Source organism: Halichoerus grypus, chromosome 12 (genome assembly GCF_964656455.1).
Source record: "Halichoerus grypus chromosome 12, mHalGry1.hap1.1, whole genome shotgun sequence".
Classification (NCBI taxonomy): domain Eukaryota; kingdom Metazoa; phylum Chordata; class Mammalia; order Carnivora; family Phocidae; genus Halichoerus; species Halichoerus grypus.
Window position 1 is genome coordinate 79,456,033 of NC_135723.1, and position 17,628 is coordinate 79,473,660.

The window sequence follows — 17,628 nt, forward strand, 5'->3', positions numbered from 1 at the left end:
AGCAGAGAGAAGGGTGGAAGGTAGATCTGAAGAAGCAAATGAAGAATATCCAGCAAAAGCCATGTTATTTTATCTTCTAATATTTTTAAATTTTATTTGCTAATATTTTGTTTAGGATTTTTGCATCTATATTCATTGTGAAGTTGGCCTATCACTTTCTTTCTTGTACTAGCCTTGTCAAATTTTGATATCAAGGATGTGTTGGCCTCATGAGTTTGGGAGTATTCATTCTTTTTCTATTCCTTAGAAGAAGAATATCTATAGAATTAGAATTCTTTGTTCTTTCAATGCTCAATTGTGACACAAGACAATTTTACTCGCATTACACTTTGGGCAAAGCATGTTATATAATCCTGCCTCATTTCGAGAGCATGGAGAATTGCAATCAGTCACCTAGCGCTCCTGGAAAGAGAAAAGAAACAACACTTTCTACCTCTTGACTTACTTCTCTTTTTTTCATTTTTAAGGTTATCTGGGTCAAGAACTGTGAAGGGTCTGAGACACTACCCAATTACAAGCTAACAAATTTGCCTGCCAGAATTTCATAGATGACAGCGGAAGACATGAGACTCCTGGGTCAGAGATGAAGCACAATTCATTGTTCACAGAAATAGCAGCAGCCAGAATATCAGCATTTTGCCCTAATTCCCCCAGGGTGATACAAAGTCCGGATGACACAAGCACACACGTTGCAGGGTAGAAATACTAGGCTTAGAAACTCTGAATCTTTTACAGTGAACAGTAAACACTATCCCTATCTTCCAAGACTGTTTGCTATACAAACATCCTTCAAAATAAGTCTAAAGAAAAGGAGAACTACTATCTCTGCTCAAAAGAGATGCAGAAGTGCAAGAAGCCTATGGAGAATGGTTTTTCAAGTGACTTTTTAAAAACTTACTTTTGTATCTAACAGAGATTAATTATTCATTTATATTGTGAATAATAATTTATCAATATAAAGTAACTCCCTTTGCTCTGCTATTTTTCTTCTCAGTTTCATCCTTGAAATTAATATTACCAACATTTTTTGTTGTGTGCTTACATGTGACTATTACAATTTTACTAAATATCATTACTTTTAACCTTTATATGTCATTTCATTCGGGGTACATATCTGGTACAGAGCATTTAGTTTACTCTTTTGGTACAATATAATAACTATCCCTTACTAGAGAACTTTAACGTATCTGAATTTATGCACTGTGATATTTTTAACCTGTTTTTTCTCTAATATGTACTTCTTCCTGCTAACCTTGGAAAACAAAACCAAAACCCTTTATTTCACAATAGTTCTCAAGTTTGTTGTTGTTCCCTTTTTCTCTCTAGAAATGTGTTTATAATTTCATCCTCATTCTGCTAGCAGTTGCCTTTAAATTTTTAAACTAAATATTCGAATATCTACTTTCCTACCTATCTGTTGACCCTTCTCCCATTAAAAAGACTTGGAACATTTTCCATGAGAGACTACGGACTCTGAGAAACAAACTGAGGGTTCTAGAGGGGAGGGGGGTAGGGGGATGGGTTAGCCTGGTGATGGGTATTAAAGAGGGCATGTATTGAATGGAGCACTGGGTGTTATATGCAAACAATGAATCATGGAACACTACATCAAAAACTAATGATGTAATGTATGCTGACTAACATAACATAAAAACAAAAACAAAAACAAAAACTTGGAACACTTTCATCCCTCTGAACCCAGACATTTTATTGGAATAGTCAGGCTATTATTTTTGTAGATTTTTTTTTTGCAGTATAGATGTTCGAGGAATTATTTTTGTTCATTACATTGTTTCATACAAATGATCATTTAGAAAGGATCTTGAGGTTGTAGCACTCACTGCCATTTCTCATTTATGATATCATGCCCATACCTTACTTCTACAGTCTTAAGGTCGGCTGGAGTACAGAATGGGTACGCAGAGATTCATGATATGCTTTCCGCTTAACAATGGCTCTCTATTGTCTTCATAAATATTTGCCCCAAAGTAAAATTCTTAGGTCATTTTTTTTTACCCTCAAAATTCAAAATCCTTCAATAGAAATGTTCCTCCCTTCTGGCATTTAGTGTTGGAGAAGAGAAATCTATGATGCTACCATTGATTTTATTTTCTTGTGGCTAACTTTTCCTAACTTTGAATGCTTACAGAATTTGTCTAATATTCTTGAAATTCAGAAATACCATGAGATTGTGTCTATGTGTGTGTCTATATTAATTTTCCCAGTACTTGGTAGATTCTTTACACAACTAAAGTTATATGTCTTTTTAGCTTAGGAAAATTGGCTTTAAGTCTCTCTTTGCTAATTGTTTCTCCTTTTTTATTCCATTCTAGGCTCATATTATCTCTAGTGTAGTTAGAGCAAGATTATTAAACTTATTATTTTTGCTCATCTACTTCATTAATTTGTCCTTTTCCTCTAAATTCTAGGGAACTATCTTGAGCTAATCCATCAAATCTTTATTTTAGATTCATCTTTAAAGTACCAAATCTGGGGCGCCTGGGTGGCTCAGTTGGTTAAGCGACTGCCTTCGGCTCAGGTCATGATCCTGGAGTCCCCGGATCGAGTCCCGCATCGGGCTCCCTGCTCAGCAGGGAGTCTGCTTCTCCCTCTGACCCTCCCCCCTCTCATGTGCTCTCTCTCGCTCTCTCTCTCTCTCAAATAAATAAAATCTTTAAAAAAAAAAAAAAAATAAAGTACCAAATCTGCTGTTCATTGCCATCTACGTGTTGTTTTTTGGTAATTTAGCAATTGTTTATCTTGTGTAATAGCAATTTTCCCCAGTATCATTTTTTGCCCAAAGGATGAAAAATGCTATCAAATATCCTTAACATGAATCAAGAGATTTGATAAATGAGTATTTGTTCTCGTTCCTCAGAAGGGTCCCTTTTTGATTTTTGAATCTCTATCTCTATCTATCTAGTGACTATTCTTCATCAGCTTGTTTTTATAATTTGCAGATATAAAGTTCTGTCCTATTATATTATTTAGGCATCCGTCTATATAATACAGTCCTCATAAAGGAGAAAGAAGGAAACACTTTCTATAGTTTCATTTGTTAGTGGACCAAGGGAAGTATCATCATCAGGTCCTAAACTAGAGGAATGCAGATACTATGAAGGCAGGAGAACCAACTGCTAAACGAGCTGTTGCTTCCGGTATGCTAGAGTTAGGTTTTTAGTGGGTAGCAACCTGACTTTTCCCCCACTGACGGCTCTCTAACCAGATACCTCTTCTAGCCCCTTCTGCTTTGGATTTTCAGATAGCTGTCTAAATTGAGAACTGTACTTCCAGAAGGATTAAAAAGCATTTACCAGATTATTGGGGAAAGTCTGTCTGTTCTTGAGCTGTTTTTCCCCCTTAGTGGTTATTCTCCCAGCCCTATAGGTACTGCCCCTTTCCCTACATGAATTCAATTGCTCTAGCTGGTCCACCCCTCTCTGTTGTATTCCACAAATCTTCCATACCAGGAGCAAATGCTATCTAGTCAGTTGCTTCATCCCTAGGGTAAATAATGGAATTCCCAAAGACCCTTATTTGCCCCTATCTGAATATTTCTCCCTTGATGCTTGCCTCCCCAGCCCTTTCTTCTCTAAGATAGGATGCTCTTGTACACTGTCTTGTGAAAATCTGGTCATTTACATTCCAGTGTAAACCCACTGTTGTCTGCTTTGAATTGCTACCTGTTTATTAGTGATCAAAATGGTCTCCAATCTAACCCCATCTGTAATTTGCCATTTAGAAAGTTCCCAGAATGTCTGAATTGTCCATGGAAACCTGAAAATAACATCATTATAGCACTTCCCTCCTTGATGTTTATTTCCTTAAAAATAATCACCATGTGCCATGATTTTGCTAAATAAAAAAATAATTGTAGATGTCCTAGAAAATATGTTGCTGAAATATTGGCAAATATTTATGTAGAACAAATATTAATATTTAGATTGAATTCCTTGAGCACTAAACTGAAGAGAACAGCTCATTAACTACTGATTGGAATTAGGAGAAAAATTCTCCCCTCACCCCTCTCTCTCTCAAATTATGTTGCGTGTGTGTGTGTGCACGCGCGCGCACGCCTGTGTGTGTGTGTGTGTGTGTGTGTGAAATACTGCTACTTGAGTTATAGAGCTTCACTTTAAATTCTTCTAACAAGATATCTTCTATTTAGCCATCCAGATCCTCTATCCCTATTATCTACTCCACTCTTTGCCCTGAAACTGCATGAATTATGCCAACAGAATTCTATTTCTCCTGCTTTCCTTCTGGGTTCTACCGATGGGAAATGCAAGCAGGAGACTAGAGGAAGGGAGAAGCGTGAAATCAGAGTATTTATTTCTCCAGTTCATGAGACCACCTGGGTTGACTATCCCATGACAGTTGGTTTCTGATTCTCTCAGTGATCATCTTTACACCAAGCATTCTCAGACATCTCCCTCCGTAGGTTCATTTAAGACTAGGGGTCAAGACAGCTTATCTCATATTGGCCCTGAGTTCCTGCACTATTCCTTTAGTTTCCCTAAATACTGCCCACACTTTATAATAAGTCCTTTGTAAATATACCCTCCTTGAATTTTCCTATTTTGAGTGTGCTATCAATTTCCTATTAAGACTGACACACATACCCTGTTCATCACTGTAGGTCTCTGACATGCATGTAGTCAAGATTATTCCTTTGGCTTATTGGGGATGGGGCTGTTACAGTTTACTTAACCAAGTTTGTCCTTCCTCCAGAATGTCATCATTGCCCCATTGGGAGTTTTCTTCCCATAGGATAAAATATAGTTCTACTGTTTACCCTGTTTTCCAGCATGGAATGCATTTGTTTGTTTGTTTAGAAATAATTCCAGTTGTTTTACTGGGATTTTAGGAAGGATGGAAGGTAAAAGTAGAAAATAAAAAGTGAAGATTCATTGGGGCGCCTGGGTGGCTCAGTCGTTAAGTGTCTGCCTTCAGCTCAGGTCATGATCCCGGGGTCCTGGGATTGAGCTCCACATCAGGCTCTCTGCTCAGCAGGGAGCCTGCTTCTCCCTCTCCCTCTGCCCCTGCTTGTGTTCCCTCTCTCGCTGTGTCTCTCTCTGTCAAATAAATAAATAAAATCTTTGAAAAAAAAAAAGTGAAGATTTAAATCGCTGTATTAAAACATAGCATTTTTTTATCCTACCTGTAAAGATTTTTAAGAAAAAGAATTTTATGTTTCCTCTCATCCATATACTGACTATTCTACAACTACATTTAACCTAAAATAAATTATTTGAGTTGAAAGTTAAACCTAGCTTTTGTTTGTGGTTTTATAGCGCACTTGAAATTTTTTAAAAATTTTAATGTGAAAATATGAAAAATAAAATGTTCTCTTTGCCTTAAAATATTAATTTCAGGAACAAAACTGTATTTCAGTTTTCACTAAATGTCTAACAATAAAACATTTATATAGGGATGTTTTGTCTTCATACAACTTATGATACTATGAGAAACAAAAAACAATTAAAATCAATAAAAAGATAAAATTCTATTTCCATACTGTGTAGCCGCTGTATTCCTCTATTAGCAGTGGACAAAAATGCTGATCATCAAGTAGTCCTGGATCTTCTAGGGACTAGGCCTCTGGGACACTATAATCTTAGGAGCTGTTTCTGAGTGATATTTCTTTCTGATCTCATCTATTTCACCATCATCAAGTACAAATGAAGCCAGCACTGGAATTTGAGAAAAATAGTTCTTAGCCAGGATATGTTTGTGTTTGATCTTGTGAATAAACAAGGGTTCATATCCCTGAAAAGAAAAGAAAATCAAATTCTATTAAATGTCACAGATATATTTTGCCAAGCAAAAAAATAAAAACACGTTCATATCTCGGTGCCTTTACTTATCTGTTCTCTCAGCCCAGAGAACGCTGCTTCCTACTTTGTCTGTCATCTTTCAGGGCTCGGCTGCTATGATGCTCTAACCTTGAGGCCTTTCCTGACTCTCCCTCTGACCTCTGAGTCCAAACTAATCCCTCCTTCCTCTTACTTGCAAGTACTATTATGTATTTTAATTGTAATATTTAGTTCATTCTGCCTTCAATTTTACTACCTGCTTGAGAGTCTCTCCATTATAAGAAATACTCCTTGAAGGTTCAAACTGGGTTTTTTTAATGTAAGTGTCTCTCAACACCACCCAAGTTCAATTATTTTTGAATGAATGATTTTGTCACCTTGTTTCACTCTTTAAATCTACTTCAACACTGATACAATTACCAGCTTTTGATTGAGTTATTTTTTCTAAAATTGGTACTTATATCCCAATCTCCAGGGTCCAAAACAAAGATCGCAATGGTATTCTGACAGTATAAACTTCTCTTTGCTCCCCTTTTACCACCTTAGATTCCCACCTCATGAGTCCATTTTCTGTCTTCTAAATAGAAAATAACCTTTCTGTCTTTATCAAGCCTCTGTACCTTTCCACTTTAGTTCTTAATTAATGTTTAGACTTCTTGTCTCTCCACAACTAGCACAGAACTTTGAATCTTTTCTGTTATGTAGCAATCCATCGTATAAGACCATCTGTCTTCTAATGAGAGTGGCAGACTGCTTGCTGCCAACCCAATATCCACTCTCTATTCCACTGGTATTTAGAGGCCTGATTTTGTATTTTGTGATGTGCTCAGCTTTCCTAGCCTTTATTCTAGTGAGGGGTGGGCATGTGACAAGTTTCAGGCCATTATACATATGTGTATATATAGAACAGAAGCCATTGGACAAAGCTTACAAGAAAGTTTTTTAAGAGAACGCAGGAGATGATGTAGCTATTTTATCCGTAAGAGTCCACAAGCATGAGAATGAAAGTCAAATGTTAAATACAGCTGAAGAAAAAGTTAGAGGGCCTGGGTTTCTGAGAGCATTGTGGAGCCACCATCCGGACCCCAGACTGCCAACCTCTGGACTTCTTGCTTGATGGACACTAACTTCACATTTGATTAAGTCATTATCAATTGCTTAGTCTGTTATTTGCAACCAAACTTGAATACAACTGAAACAATGAAGAATTGTGTCCATTACACATCCTGGTTTTTCTCCAAGCACATAGCACAGTATGAGGAAAGCACATTCAAAAGAAAATTCTGGTTGAATTAATAAATACCATCTATTTCCTTTATTAATCTTATGGACCCTTCTTTTCAACCAAATCACAAATACAATTTGTACCTCCTCTTAAAATTTGTCTTCTAAAAGTAAGACATCCCTCACTAAAGATCCTTCCATTGTGTCAAAACAAAGGTAAAGAAAGCCTGGAGAAAAGGAGCCAAAGCACACAATATTCTGGCAGAGAGTATTATGTAGGAGAATACTGGGCTTGTTTTTAAGTTTCCTCTCTACAGACACATATAACAGGGCAAAATACTCATCCTTTGCACTAATCTGTGTTCTACCACTTCTTAGTCCTTACTTCATTAAGAAAACTAACAAATTTCTATTACGCAACATTAAATTACATGTGTACAGAACTTTATAGGTTTTCAAAGCACCTTTATAGAACAAAAATGTAATCATTAAAGGTAAGATAAGCATAGTATGGTACATACAAGCAAAGGAACAATAAGAAACTTTTAAAGAATAATATAATATGGAAAGATATCCAATATATACTATCCCCTTTTCATATTATCTCCTTTTTACAGATGAGAAAACTAGGGCACTGAGACATCAGCAAATTTGCTCAACCTCTCTCAGCTCCTGAGTGACAGAGCCAGAATTCAACTAGGGCTGCTCTGATCCTCTGTATTGATTTCATGTTTTTAGCTGACCTTTATAAAAATTTATGATGCAAAGAAGGCAGGTCTTAATGTCCTATAGCTTGATTATTAGTGACAGAAATGGGGAAATACTGGGTCAGGTCTCCTGACTTTAAATCCACTGTTGTTCCTACTTTGACCAATGTGCACACCACAAGAAACTGCTCTGCCTCATTTACGTTCAGAGAACAGAAGCCTTTTTCCAGGCTTTTCCTATAACTTGTGTCATGACTGCAGGGAGCCAAGATTATTTTAAATTTTGAGCATTTTTTTACTTACTGAGAAAGCAAATATCTCTGTGCATTAAGGAAATTCTAGAAATGCTTTAACTTGTGGCAAGATATAAACTATTCTTTAACGAGGCTGAAAATTAATACTTAACAGATTAATGTAGGCCAAAACCATAAAAAGGCTTTTTTTTTTTTTTTTTTAGTTTGTCTGGTTGAGAACCTTAGCTCTATTTATAGAAATTCAGTAAGATCAGTATCCTGAAATTAGAAATGCATGTGAATAGAACGTTTAATTTGGTACTGCAGTAATTTGATTGAATACACAAAGGGAGTGTGTGGATTAATTGAAGCAGTAGAATATCAGCTTTGGGAATGAACTTCAATCCCACTATGGGTCCTAGATGAAATAATATTGTAGTGTTGGCTATGCCTCCAGTGATTAAATATTTATGAAGCAGTTGAGTTTACTAAATATAATATTTAACACAGTTTCAGTTTCATGCTGCTCTTTCTTTCGATCCCTAGAGTGAAATTTTTCTTAGCCTGGCTTCTACTATAAAATTATTCAAAAAAGCTAAAAATTTAACTAGTTTCTCCTCTTTATACCTTCTCCCTCCCCAATAAAAACACAAGCAGGGAATAGCACCATTCAAAATGACTATTAAATTTGAAGTCATTTCTTTCTCTTAACTGACATTTTGAATGAAATTAATAGTATAGAAATTTAATCAATAGAAGGCAGAGAATCAGTATCAGCTGTTGGAATCCTAAGCTTGCTCAGTGTCAGTGAAGCTCTCTGATGAACTCAATTCTGCTCATCAAAATGTTTTACAGATTGCATCTTGTAAGTTACTAAAATTAAATGGTATTGAATTTTTACAGCGCATTCCCCACTCCTAGTCAGTTGGGAGAAAATGAAAAATGGAGCCTCAGAACCATATCTCATCCGTATGATTTCCATTTAGAGCACAAGATTATGAGAAAAATTTGAGAATTTAGTGTGCTTTTTAGGCAGACTCATGATGGTTAATCAAAGAAGGGCAGATTCTAGGTTATATAATATCTATCTGGTATTTCATTTATTCATTCAACAAATACTCACTAAACCCCTAGTCTGTGACAGGCACTGGTGTAGTTTATTAAGAGATATAGACATGAATAAGCTAAATAAAATCCCCGCCCTCACGGAATTTACCATGGAATGACATGCTCGAACTTGCTATTATTAGCAGAGAGGGGAATCAAGTTTAGATACTTGTAAGATGTTTGGATCTCTTATCTTGTCTTTTTTCTGTGCCTTAGCTTCCTTTTAATTTTAATCTCAGCCATACATACCATCCACACATTTTGTTACTGTTATTCATTCTCTGTTTCTTAATCCAATGGAAGTATGTAAATTATTCATGGAATGTAGTAAAAGGCAGTCAAGTTATCCTCTAATATTTTCAATGATTAAATTAATTCCTCAAATTCTACTTTCTTACCTCTTCAATACTTGTTAGCTTGAGATGAGCAACACCTTCATCTTTGGTAAGAAGAATGCAGTTCCAGGGGGACCATTCCAAGGACTTATCCCACCTGACCATGACCAGATCGTTGAGATCCTTCCAGGCACTGAGCACTGACTGCGATGCCCAGATGTTCTCTACCAGGTACTGAATATCTTGTAGCTGCATGTCGAAACAAGTTTGAAAAATCATGTTTTCTTCTAAACATAACACTTCTTTAAGATTATTCTATTACTTGAGGAAATAATCATATTGAGTATATGTTTAAAAGAGAAACATTATTCATGAAGTTTTTAGTGCTCCTTTAGCTTATTTTTTGCCAAATCTCTGCTCACTCTGCCCAAGCTACATTATCAGTTTCACAGTCATGACTGCATCTTTAACCCAGAGAAAGCTGCATGTATTTCTTCCAGTATGCTAATTTTACCTTACATGTAAATGGTATTCAGTGCTTTTCAAAATGTATTTGCCACTATCCTCATCCTTATCCTAACCCTTATTCTCAGTGTTATTGTAGGTCATTTTTTTTCCACTTTACAAATGAAGAAACTGAGATTTGATAAAGATTAAGCAATTTGCTTAGTGTTATTAAAAAGACTGTTGTTTTAATGAAAAAAGAAGGAAAATGGGGGAAATGAAGTAACGGTTTAAAAACTTTTTTTAAATCGGAGGGGGAGACGAACCATGAGAGACTATGGACTCTGAGAAACAAACGGAGGGTTCTAGAGGGGAGGGGGATGGGGAGACGGGTTAGCCTGGCGATGGGTATTAAAGAGGGCATGTATTGAATGGAGCACTGGGTGTTATTTTTTTTTTTAATTTTATTATGTTATGTTAGTCACCATACATCATTAGTTTTTGATGTGGTGATCCATGATCCATTGTTTTCATATAACACCCAGTGCTCCATGCAGTACGTGCCCTCCTTAATACCCATCACCGGGCTAACCAATCTTCCCTCCCCCCTCCCCTCTAAAACCCTGTTTGTTTCTCAGAGTCCATAGTCTCTCATGGTTCATCTCTCCCTCCAATTCCCCCCCCCCTCATTTTTCCCTTCCTTCTCCTAGTGTCCTCCATGCTATTCCTTATGTTCCACAAATAAGTGAAACCATATGATAATTGACTTTCTCTGCTTGACTTATTTCACTTAGCATAATCTCCTCCAGTCCCAACCATGTTGATGTAAAAGTTGGGTATTCATCCTTTCTGATGGCTGAGTAATATTCCATTGTATATATGGACCACATCTTCTTTATCCATTCATCTGTTGAAGGGCATCTCGGCTCTTTCCACAGTTTGGCCATTGCAGACATTGCTGCTATGAACACTGGGGTGCATATGGCCCTTCTTTTCACTACATCTGTGTCTTTGGGGTAAATACCCAGGAGTGCAATTGCTGGGTCATAGGGTAGCTCTATTTTTAAATTTTTGAGGAACCTCCACACTCTTTTCCAAAGTGGCTGTACCAACTTGCATTCCCACCAACAGTGTAAGAGGGTTCCCCTTTCTCCACAACCTCTCCAACATTTGTTGTTTCTTTCCCTGCCCATTTTTACCATTCTAACTGGTGTAAGGTGGTATCTCAGTGTGGTTTTGATTTGAATTTCCCTGATGGCTAATGATGATGAACATTTTTTCATGTGTCTGTTAGCCATTTGTATGTCTTCTTCAGAGAAGTGTCTTTTCATATCTTCTGCCCACTTTTTGACCTGATTATTTGTTTTTTGGGTGTTGAGTTTGAGAAGTTCTTTATAGATCTTGGATACCAGCCCTTTATCTGTAGTGTCATTTGCAAATATCTTCTCCCATTCTGTGGGTTGCCTCTTTGTTTTGTTGACTGTTTCCTTTGCTGTGCAGAAGCTTTTTATCTTGATGAAGTCCCAAAAGTTCATTTTTGCTTTTGTTTCACTAGCTTTTGGAGATGTATCTTGAAAGAAGTTGCTGGGGCCAATGTCAAAGAGGTTATTGCCTATGTTCTCCTCTAGGATTTTGATGGATTCCTGTCTCACATTGAGGTCTTTCATCCACTTTGAGTTTATATTTGTGAATGGTGTTAGAGAATGGTCGAGTTTCATTCTTCTGCATGTGGCTGTCCAATTTTCCCAGCACCATTTATTGAAGAGACTGTCTTTTTTCCACTGCATGTTTTTTCCTGCTTTGTCAAAGATTATTTGACCATAGAGTTGAGGGTCCATATCTGGGTTCTCTATTCTGTTCCATTGGTCTGTATGTCTGTTTTTGTGCCAGTACCATGCTGTCTTGGTGATCACAGCTTTGTAATATAGCTTGAAATCGGGCAACGTGATGCCCCCAGCTTTGTTTTTCTTTTTCAACATTTCCTTGGCGATTCGGGGTCTTTTCTGATTCCATACAAATTTTAGGATTGTTTGTTCCAGCACTTTGAAAAATGTCATTGGAGTTTTGATCGGGATGGCATTGAAGGTATAGATTGCTCTGGGTAGCATAGACATTTTAACAATATTTATTCTTCCGATCCATGAGCATGGAATATTTTTCCATCTTTTTGTGTCTTCTTCAATTTCTTTCATGAGTGTTTTGTAGTTCCTAGAGTATAGATCCTTTACCTCTTTGGTTAGGTTTATTCTGAGGTATTTTATGATTTTTGGTGCTATTGTAAATGGAATCGTTTCTCTAATTTCTCTTTCTACAGTTGCGTTGTTAGTGTATAAGAAAGCAACTGATTTCTGTGCATTGATTTTTATCCTGCCACATTACCGAATTGCTGTATGAGTTCTAGTAATTTGGGGGTGGAGTCTTTTGGGTTTTCCACATAAAGTATCATGTCGTCTGCGAAAAGAGAGTTTGACTTCTTCTTTGCCAATATGAATACCTTTTATTTCTTTTTGTTGTCTGATTGCTGTTGCTAGGACTTCTAGTACTATGTTGAACGATAGTGGCGAGAGTGGGCATGCTTGACGTGTTCCTGATCTTAAGGGAAAGGCTCTCAGCTTTTCCCCATTGAGGATGATATTCGCTGTGGATTTTTCATAGATGGATTTTATGAACTTGAGGAATGTTCCCTCTATCCCTATACTCTGAAGAGTTTTAAACAGGAAAGGATGCTGTATTTTGTCAAATGCTTCTTCTGCATCAATTGAGAGGACCATATGGTTCTTCTCCCTCCTCTTATTAATGTGTTCTATCACATTGATTGATTTGCGAATGTTGAACCACCCTTGCATCCAGGGGATAAATCCCACTTGGTTGTGGTAGATGATCCTTTTAATGTATTGTTGGATCCTATTAGCTAGGATTTTGTTGAGGATTTTGGAATCCATATTCATCAGGGATATCGGTCTGAAATTCTGTTTTTTGATGGGGTCTTTGCCTGGTTTGGGGATTAAGGTAATGCTGGCCTCATAGAATGAGTTTGGAAATTTTCCTTCTGTTTCTATTTTTTGAAACAGCTTCAGTAGAATAGGTATTATTTCTTCTTTGAATGTTTGGCAGAATTCCCCAGGGAATCCATCAGGCCTTGGACTCTTGTTTTTTGGGAGGTTTTTGATCACTGCTTCAATCTCGTTACTGGTTATTGGCCTATTCAGGTTGTTGATTTCTTCCTGTTTCAGTCTTGGCAGCTTATAGGTTTCCAGGAAAGCCTCCATTTCATCCAGATTGCTCAGTTTATTGGCATATAGTTGTTGATAATAATTTCTAATAATTGTTTCTATTTCCTTGGTGTTAGTCGTGATCTCTCTCCTTTCATTCATAATTTTATTAATTTGGGTCCTTTCTCTTTTCTTTTGGATAAGTCTGGCCAGAGGTTTATTGATCTTATTAATTCTTTCAAAGAACCAACTTCTAGTTTTGTTGATCTGATCTACTGTGTTTCTGGTTTCTAATTCACTGATCTCTGCTTTAATTTTAATTATTTCTCTTCTAACGCGTGGCTTAGGCATCGTTTGTTGCTTTTTCTCTAGTTCTTTAAGGTGTAGAGTTAGTTGGTGAATTCGGGATTTTTCTATTTTTTTGAGTGAGGCTTGGATGGCTATGTATTTCCCCCTTAGGACCGCCTTTGCAGTATCCCATAGGTTTTGGACCGATGTGTTTTCATTCTCATTGATTTCCATGAATTGTTTAAGTTCTTCTTTGATTTTCTGGTTGACCCAAACATTCTTGAGCAGAGTGGTCTTTAGCTTCCAAGTGTTTGAATTTATGCCAAATTTTATCTTGTGATTGAGTTCCAGTTTTAAAGCATTGTGGTCTGAGAATAGGCAGGGAATAATCTCAATCTTTTGGTATTGGTTGAGACCTGATTTGTGACCCAGTATGTGGTCTATTCTGGAGAAAGTTCCATGTGCGCTCGAGAAGAATGAGTATTCTGTTGTTTTAGGGTGGAATGTTCTGTAAATATTTATGAGGTCCATCTGGTCCAATGTATCATTCAAAGCTCTTGTTTCCTTGTTGATTTTCTGCTTAGATGATCTGTCCATTGCTGAGAGTGGAGTATTGAGGTCTCCTACAATTAACGTATTGTTATCAATATGACTCTTTATTTTGATTAACAGTTGGCTTATGTAGATGGCTGCTCCTATGTTGGGGGCATAGATATTTACAATTGTTAGATCTTCTTTGTTGGACAGACCCTTTAAGAATGATATGATGTCCTTCTGTGTCTCTAATTACAGACTTTAGTTTAAAATCTAATTTGTCTGATATAAGAATTGCTACCCCAGCTTTCTTTTGAGGTCCGCTGGCATGGAAGATGGATCTCCATCCCTTCACTTTCAGTCTGGATGTATCTTTAGGTTCAAAATGAGTCTCTTGTAGGCAGCATATGGATGGGTCCTGTCTTTTTATCCAATCTGCAACCCTGTGCCGTTTTATGGGAGCATTTAGGCCATTCACGTTGAGAGTGATTATTGAAAGATATGAATTAATTGTCATCATGTTGCCTGTGAAGACATTATTTTTATAGATTGTCCCTGTAAATTTCTGTTGTATATCACTCTTGGGGTCTTTCTCCTTTTATAGAACCCCCCTTAATATTTCTTGCAGGGCCGGCTTAGTGGTCACATATTCTTTCAGTTTCTGCCGGTCATGGAAGCTCTGCATCTCTCCATCCATTCTAAATGAAAGCCTGGCTGGATAAAGTATTCTTGGCTGCATGTTCCTCTCATTTAGTAGCCTGAATATGTCTTGCCAGGCCTTTCTGGCTTGCCAGGTCTCTGTGGATAGGTCTGACGTTATTCTGATGTTCCTCCCTCTGTACGTAAGGAATCTCTTCCCCCTAACTGCCCTTAAGATGGTTTCCTTGGTTCTAAGATTTGCAAGTTTTACTATTACATGCCCGGGTGTTGGCCTGTTTTCTTTGATCTTGGGAGGGGTCCTCTCTGCCTCTAGGACGCGAATGTTTGTTTCATTCCCCAGATTAGGGAAGTTCTCAGCTACGATTTACTCAAATACATCTTCTAGCCCTCTCTCTCTCTCCACTCCCTCCGGGATTCCAATTATTCTGACATCGGAATGCTTCATGGTGTCACTTATTTCTCTGATTCTATTTTCATGGATTCTGAGTTGTTTTTCGCTGGCCTCCTCTTTTCCTTTTTTATCTATTATATTGTCTTCTAGGTCGCTTATTCGTTCTTCTGCCTCAGTTACCCTAGCTGTTAGATTATCTAGATTGGATTGGATCTCATTGATAGCATTTTTAAGTTCTGCCAATTCAGCTTGCATTTCTGCCCTTAGAGACTCTATGTCGCCATTAATTGATTTCTCCATTCTAGCCATTGTCTTCACAATTGCTAGCCTGAATTCCATCTCCGACATCTTGGTTATATCTGCATCCATTTGTAAATCTGCAGCATAAGTCATAATCTCTGAGTCTTTTCTATTTTGGGGGCTCCTCCTCCTAGTCATTCTGTTGATGGGTGTTTGAGGGAATGTATAGAGTCCAAATGTTTGACCAGAACCCAAGCAAGATGCACCTGTTTTCTTGGGACCTTAGGGTTGCTGGCCTCTTGTTTTCCCAGCCTGTCTTCTGGGGGAGGGGCCTGCCGCACTGTTACTCAGGCAACCCTGTTTGGGCGGAGTTGCCCTGCGCCCCTGTGGTGGGGGATGGGCTCAGTGGGAATCAGTCTTTGGGGCTTTTGTTCTCTGGCCCCTTTCCCTGGCGTCTTTCCGCGTCTCTTCCGCGAGTCAGAGCAGAAGAGACCTTTCCAACCCTCTGCCTCAGAGCAGAGAGACCGCAGTCTGTTCTTCAGTGAGCTCTCCAGGCCACACCATCTCCGTTTCTGTCCGTGCTGCGATAAACTGCAGCGTCCTGGGTTGTGCACCCCTCCGCTGCGCTCCCAGTCCTGCCTCCAGGTCAGGACACGTCTCTGCCCTTTGTGCTTCTAAAACCGCCAGCCGCCCCCAGTTCGCAGGCGCGACCCCGCCGCTCCGGGTTTCTGCCCCAGGGGCTGCCCTAAAGTCCTTTTCCCGCTGCTACTGGTCTGCGAGTCTGTGCCCTGTCCCCAGCGCGGGAGGCTGTCGCTCACCGGTGATGTAGGATCCCCACGGCCAGGCACCCTCCCGCTGCCATTTATCCTCTGATATCTGCCCGCGGAATCACGGCTCTCCGCTTCGTACCTCGAAACCAACCGCCTGCAATATTCTGTTTATAGAGATCCAGATCTTCTTACATCTCAGGCTGGTTTCATGGGTGCTCAGAGTGGTCTGGTAGATATCCAGCTCAATTCCGGGGACCAGTTGAAATAGGGTCCCCTACTCCACCATCTTTCCTTCCCCCCAGCACTGGGTGTTATACGCAAACAATGAATCATGGAACACTACATCAAAAACTAATGATGTAATGTATGGTGATTAACATAACATAATAAAATAAAAAAAAAACTTTTTTTTTTAATCTAAACCAGAGTAGCTAAAATTCTTGAAATGGTTTTTTTTTTTTTTAAAGATTTTACTTATTTGACAGAGACACAGTGAGAGAGGAACACAAGCAGAGGGAGTGGGAGAGGGAGAAGCAGGCTTCCAGCTGAGCAGGGAGCCCGAGGTGGGGCTTGATCCCAGGATCCTGGGACCATGACCTGAGCCGAAGGCAGATGCTCAACGACTGAGCCACCCAGGCGCCCCTTGAAATGGTTTTTTATCACAAGGTCTGTATAGACTTAAAATTGCCAGGGGGCAAACTTCACAAAGTATAAGCATAAACAAAGGAACCATTATTTTAAAAGGTTTCTGTGGGAAAGCAGGAATCTTTTCTGTAAAATCAGTGAAGAAATTTCATCCATGATTGGCAACCCTTACTGATCATACCTGCATCAGGAAAGCAATTTTGGAATCATCTTCATAATCAGCTTCTGAATAGTAGAGCCGCTGAAGTAAACATTTGTACTTCAAAAATGATTCTCGTTGCCGAGTCTCATTGTCAAGGTTAACACAGTGACGACACCGGTATATGCGGTGTAAGGTGGATGAGACGGCAAACTCGGTGGAAGGCAAATAGAGCTGGCAACCGTGGCAAAAGTAAATCTTCTTATAAAACTTCAATGGGTCTTGAGGGACCTAAATAGTAAAAACCAAAAAAAGCTACAAAAGTCAGGCTAAATACTAATCAGCAGAAGCACTGAGGGCTAACTTATCTTAGAATGAGATAAAAAGTTGGTTAATTTTTAAAGTCCTATTTCCCTTAACTTCCTATTCTACACAAAATTTAAATTTCAAGCAGTATTCATTTATCCTGCCAAAATGTTAAGGAATCTGTATTATTTTTAAAAAGAATTTAGATTTTTGGTGTCATGCTATATTAATCTTACAGGCTAGATTCAAATATAAGTAAAAGCCCACTAAACTAAGTGTTTTTCTCATTTCATTTATCTTAACACTAAATTTGGATTGACTCAAAGATCGATATTCAAAACTTGAAACTCTGCATCATATAGTGGTTCTATTTTTAATTTTTTAAGGAACTTCCATCCTGTTTTCTGTAATGGCTGTATCAATTTAAATTTCAGAGAACAGAACACAAGGGTTCCCTTTTCTCCCTATCTTTGCCAACACTTGTTATTTCCTGTCTTTTTGATACGAGCCATTCTGACAGGTAGAAGAGGATATCTCATTGTGGTTTTGATTTGCATTTCCCAATGATTAGTGACAT

At 38.2% G+C, this 17,628-nt stretch overlaps 1 protein-coding gene across 1 annotated transcript in view; it reads right to left on the bottom strand.

The window, feature by feature from the left end:
• Window positions 1-5,400: 5,400 nt before the first annotated feature.
• IQUB (IQ motif and ubiquitin domain containing) overlaps window positions 5,401-17,628 on the bottom strand; it is a 56,212-nt gene continuing 43,984 nt past the window's right edge. The window contains exons 11-13 of the mRNA XM_036081881.2: window positions 16,788-17,036; window positions 9,486-9,671; window positions 5,401-5,769 (exon numbers count right to left, since the gene is read on the bottom strand). Coding sequence (XP_035937774.2) covers window positions 5,587-5,769; window positions 9,486-9,671; window positions 16,788-17,036 — 618 coding nt within the window. The 3' untranslated portion in view covers window positions 5,401-5,586. The remainder of the gene's footprint in view (window positions 5,770-9,485; window positions 9,672-16,787; window positions 17,037-17,628) is intronic.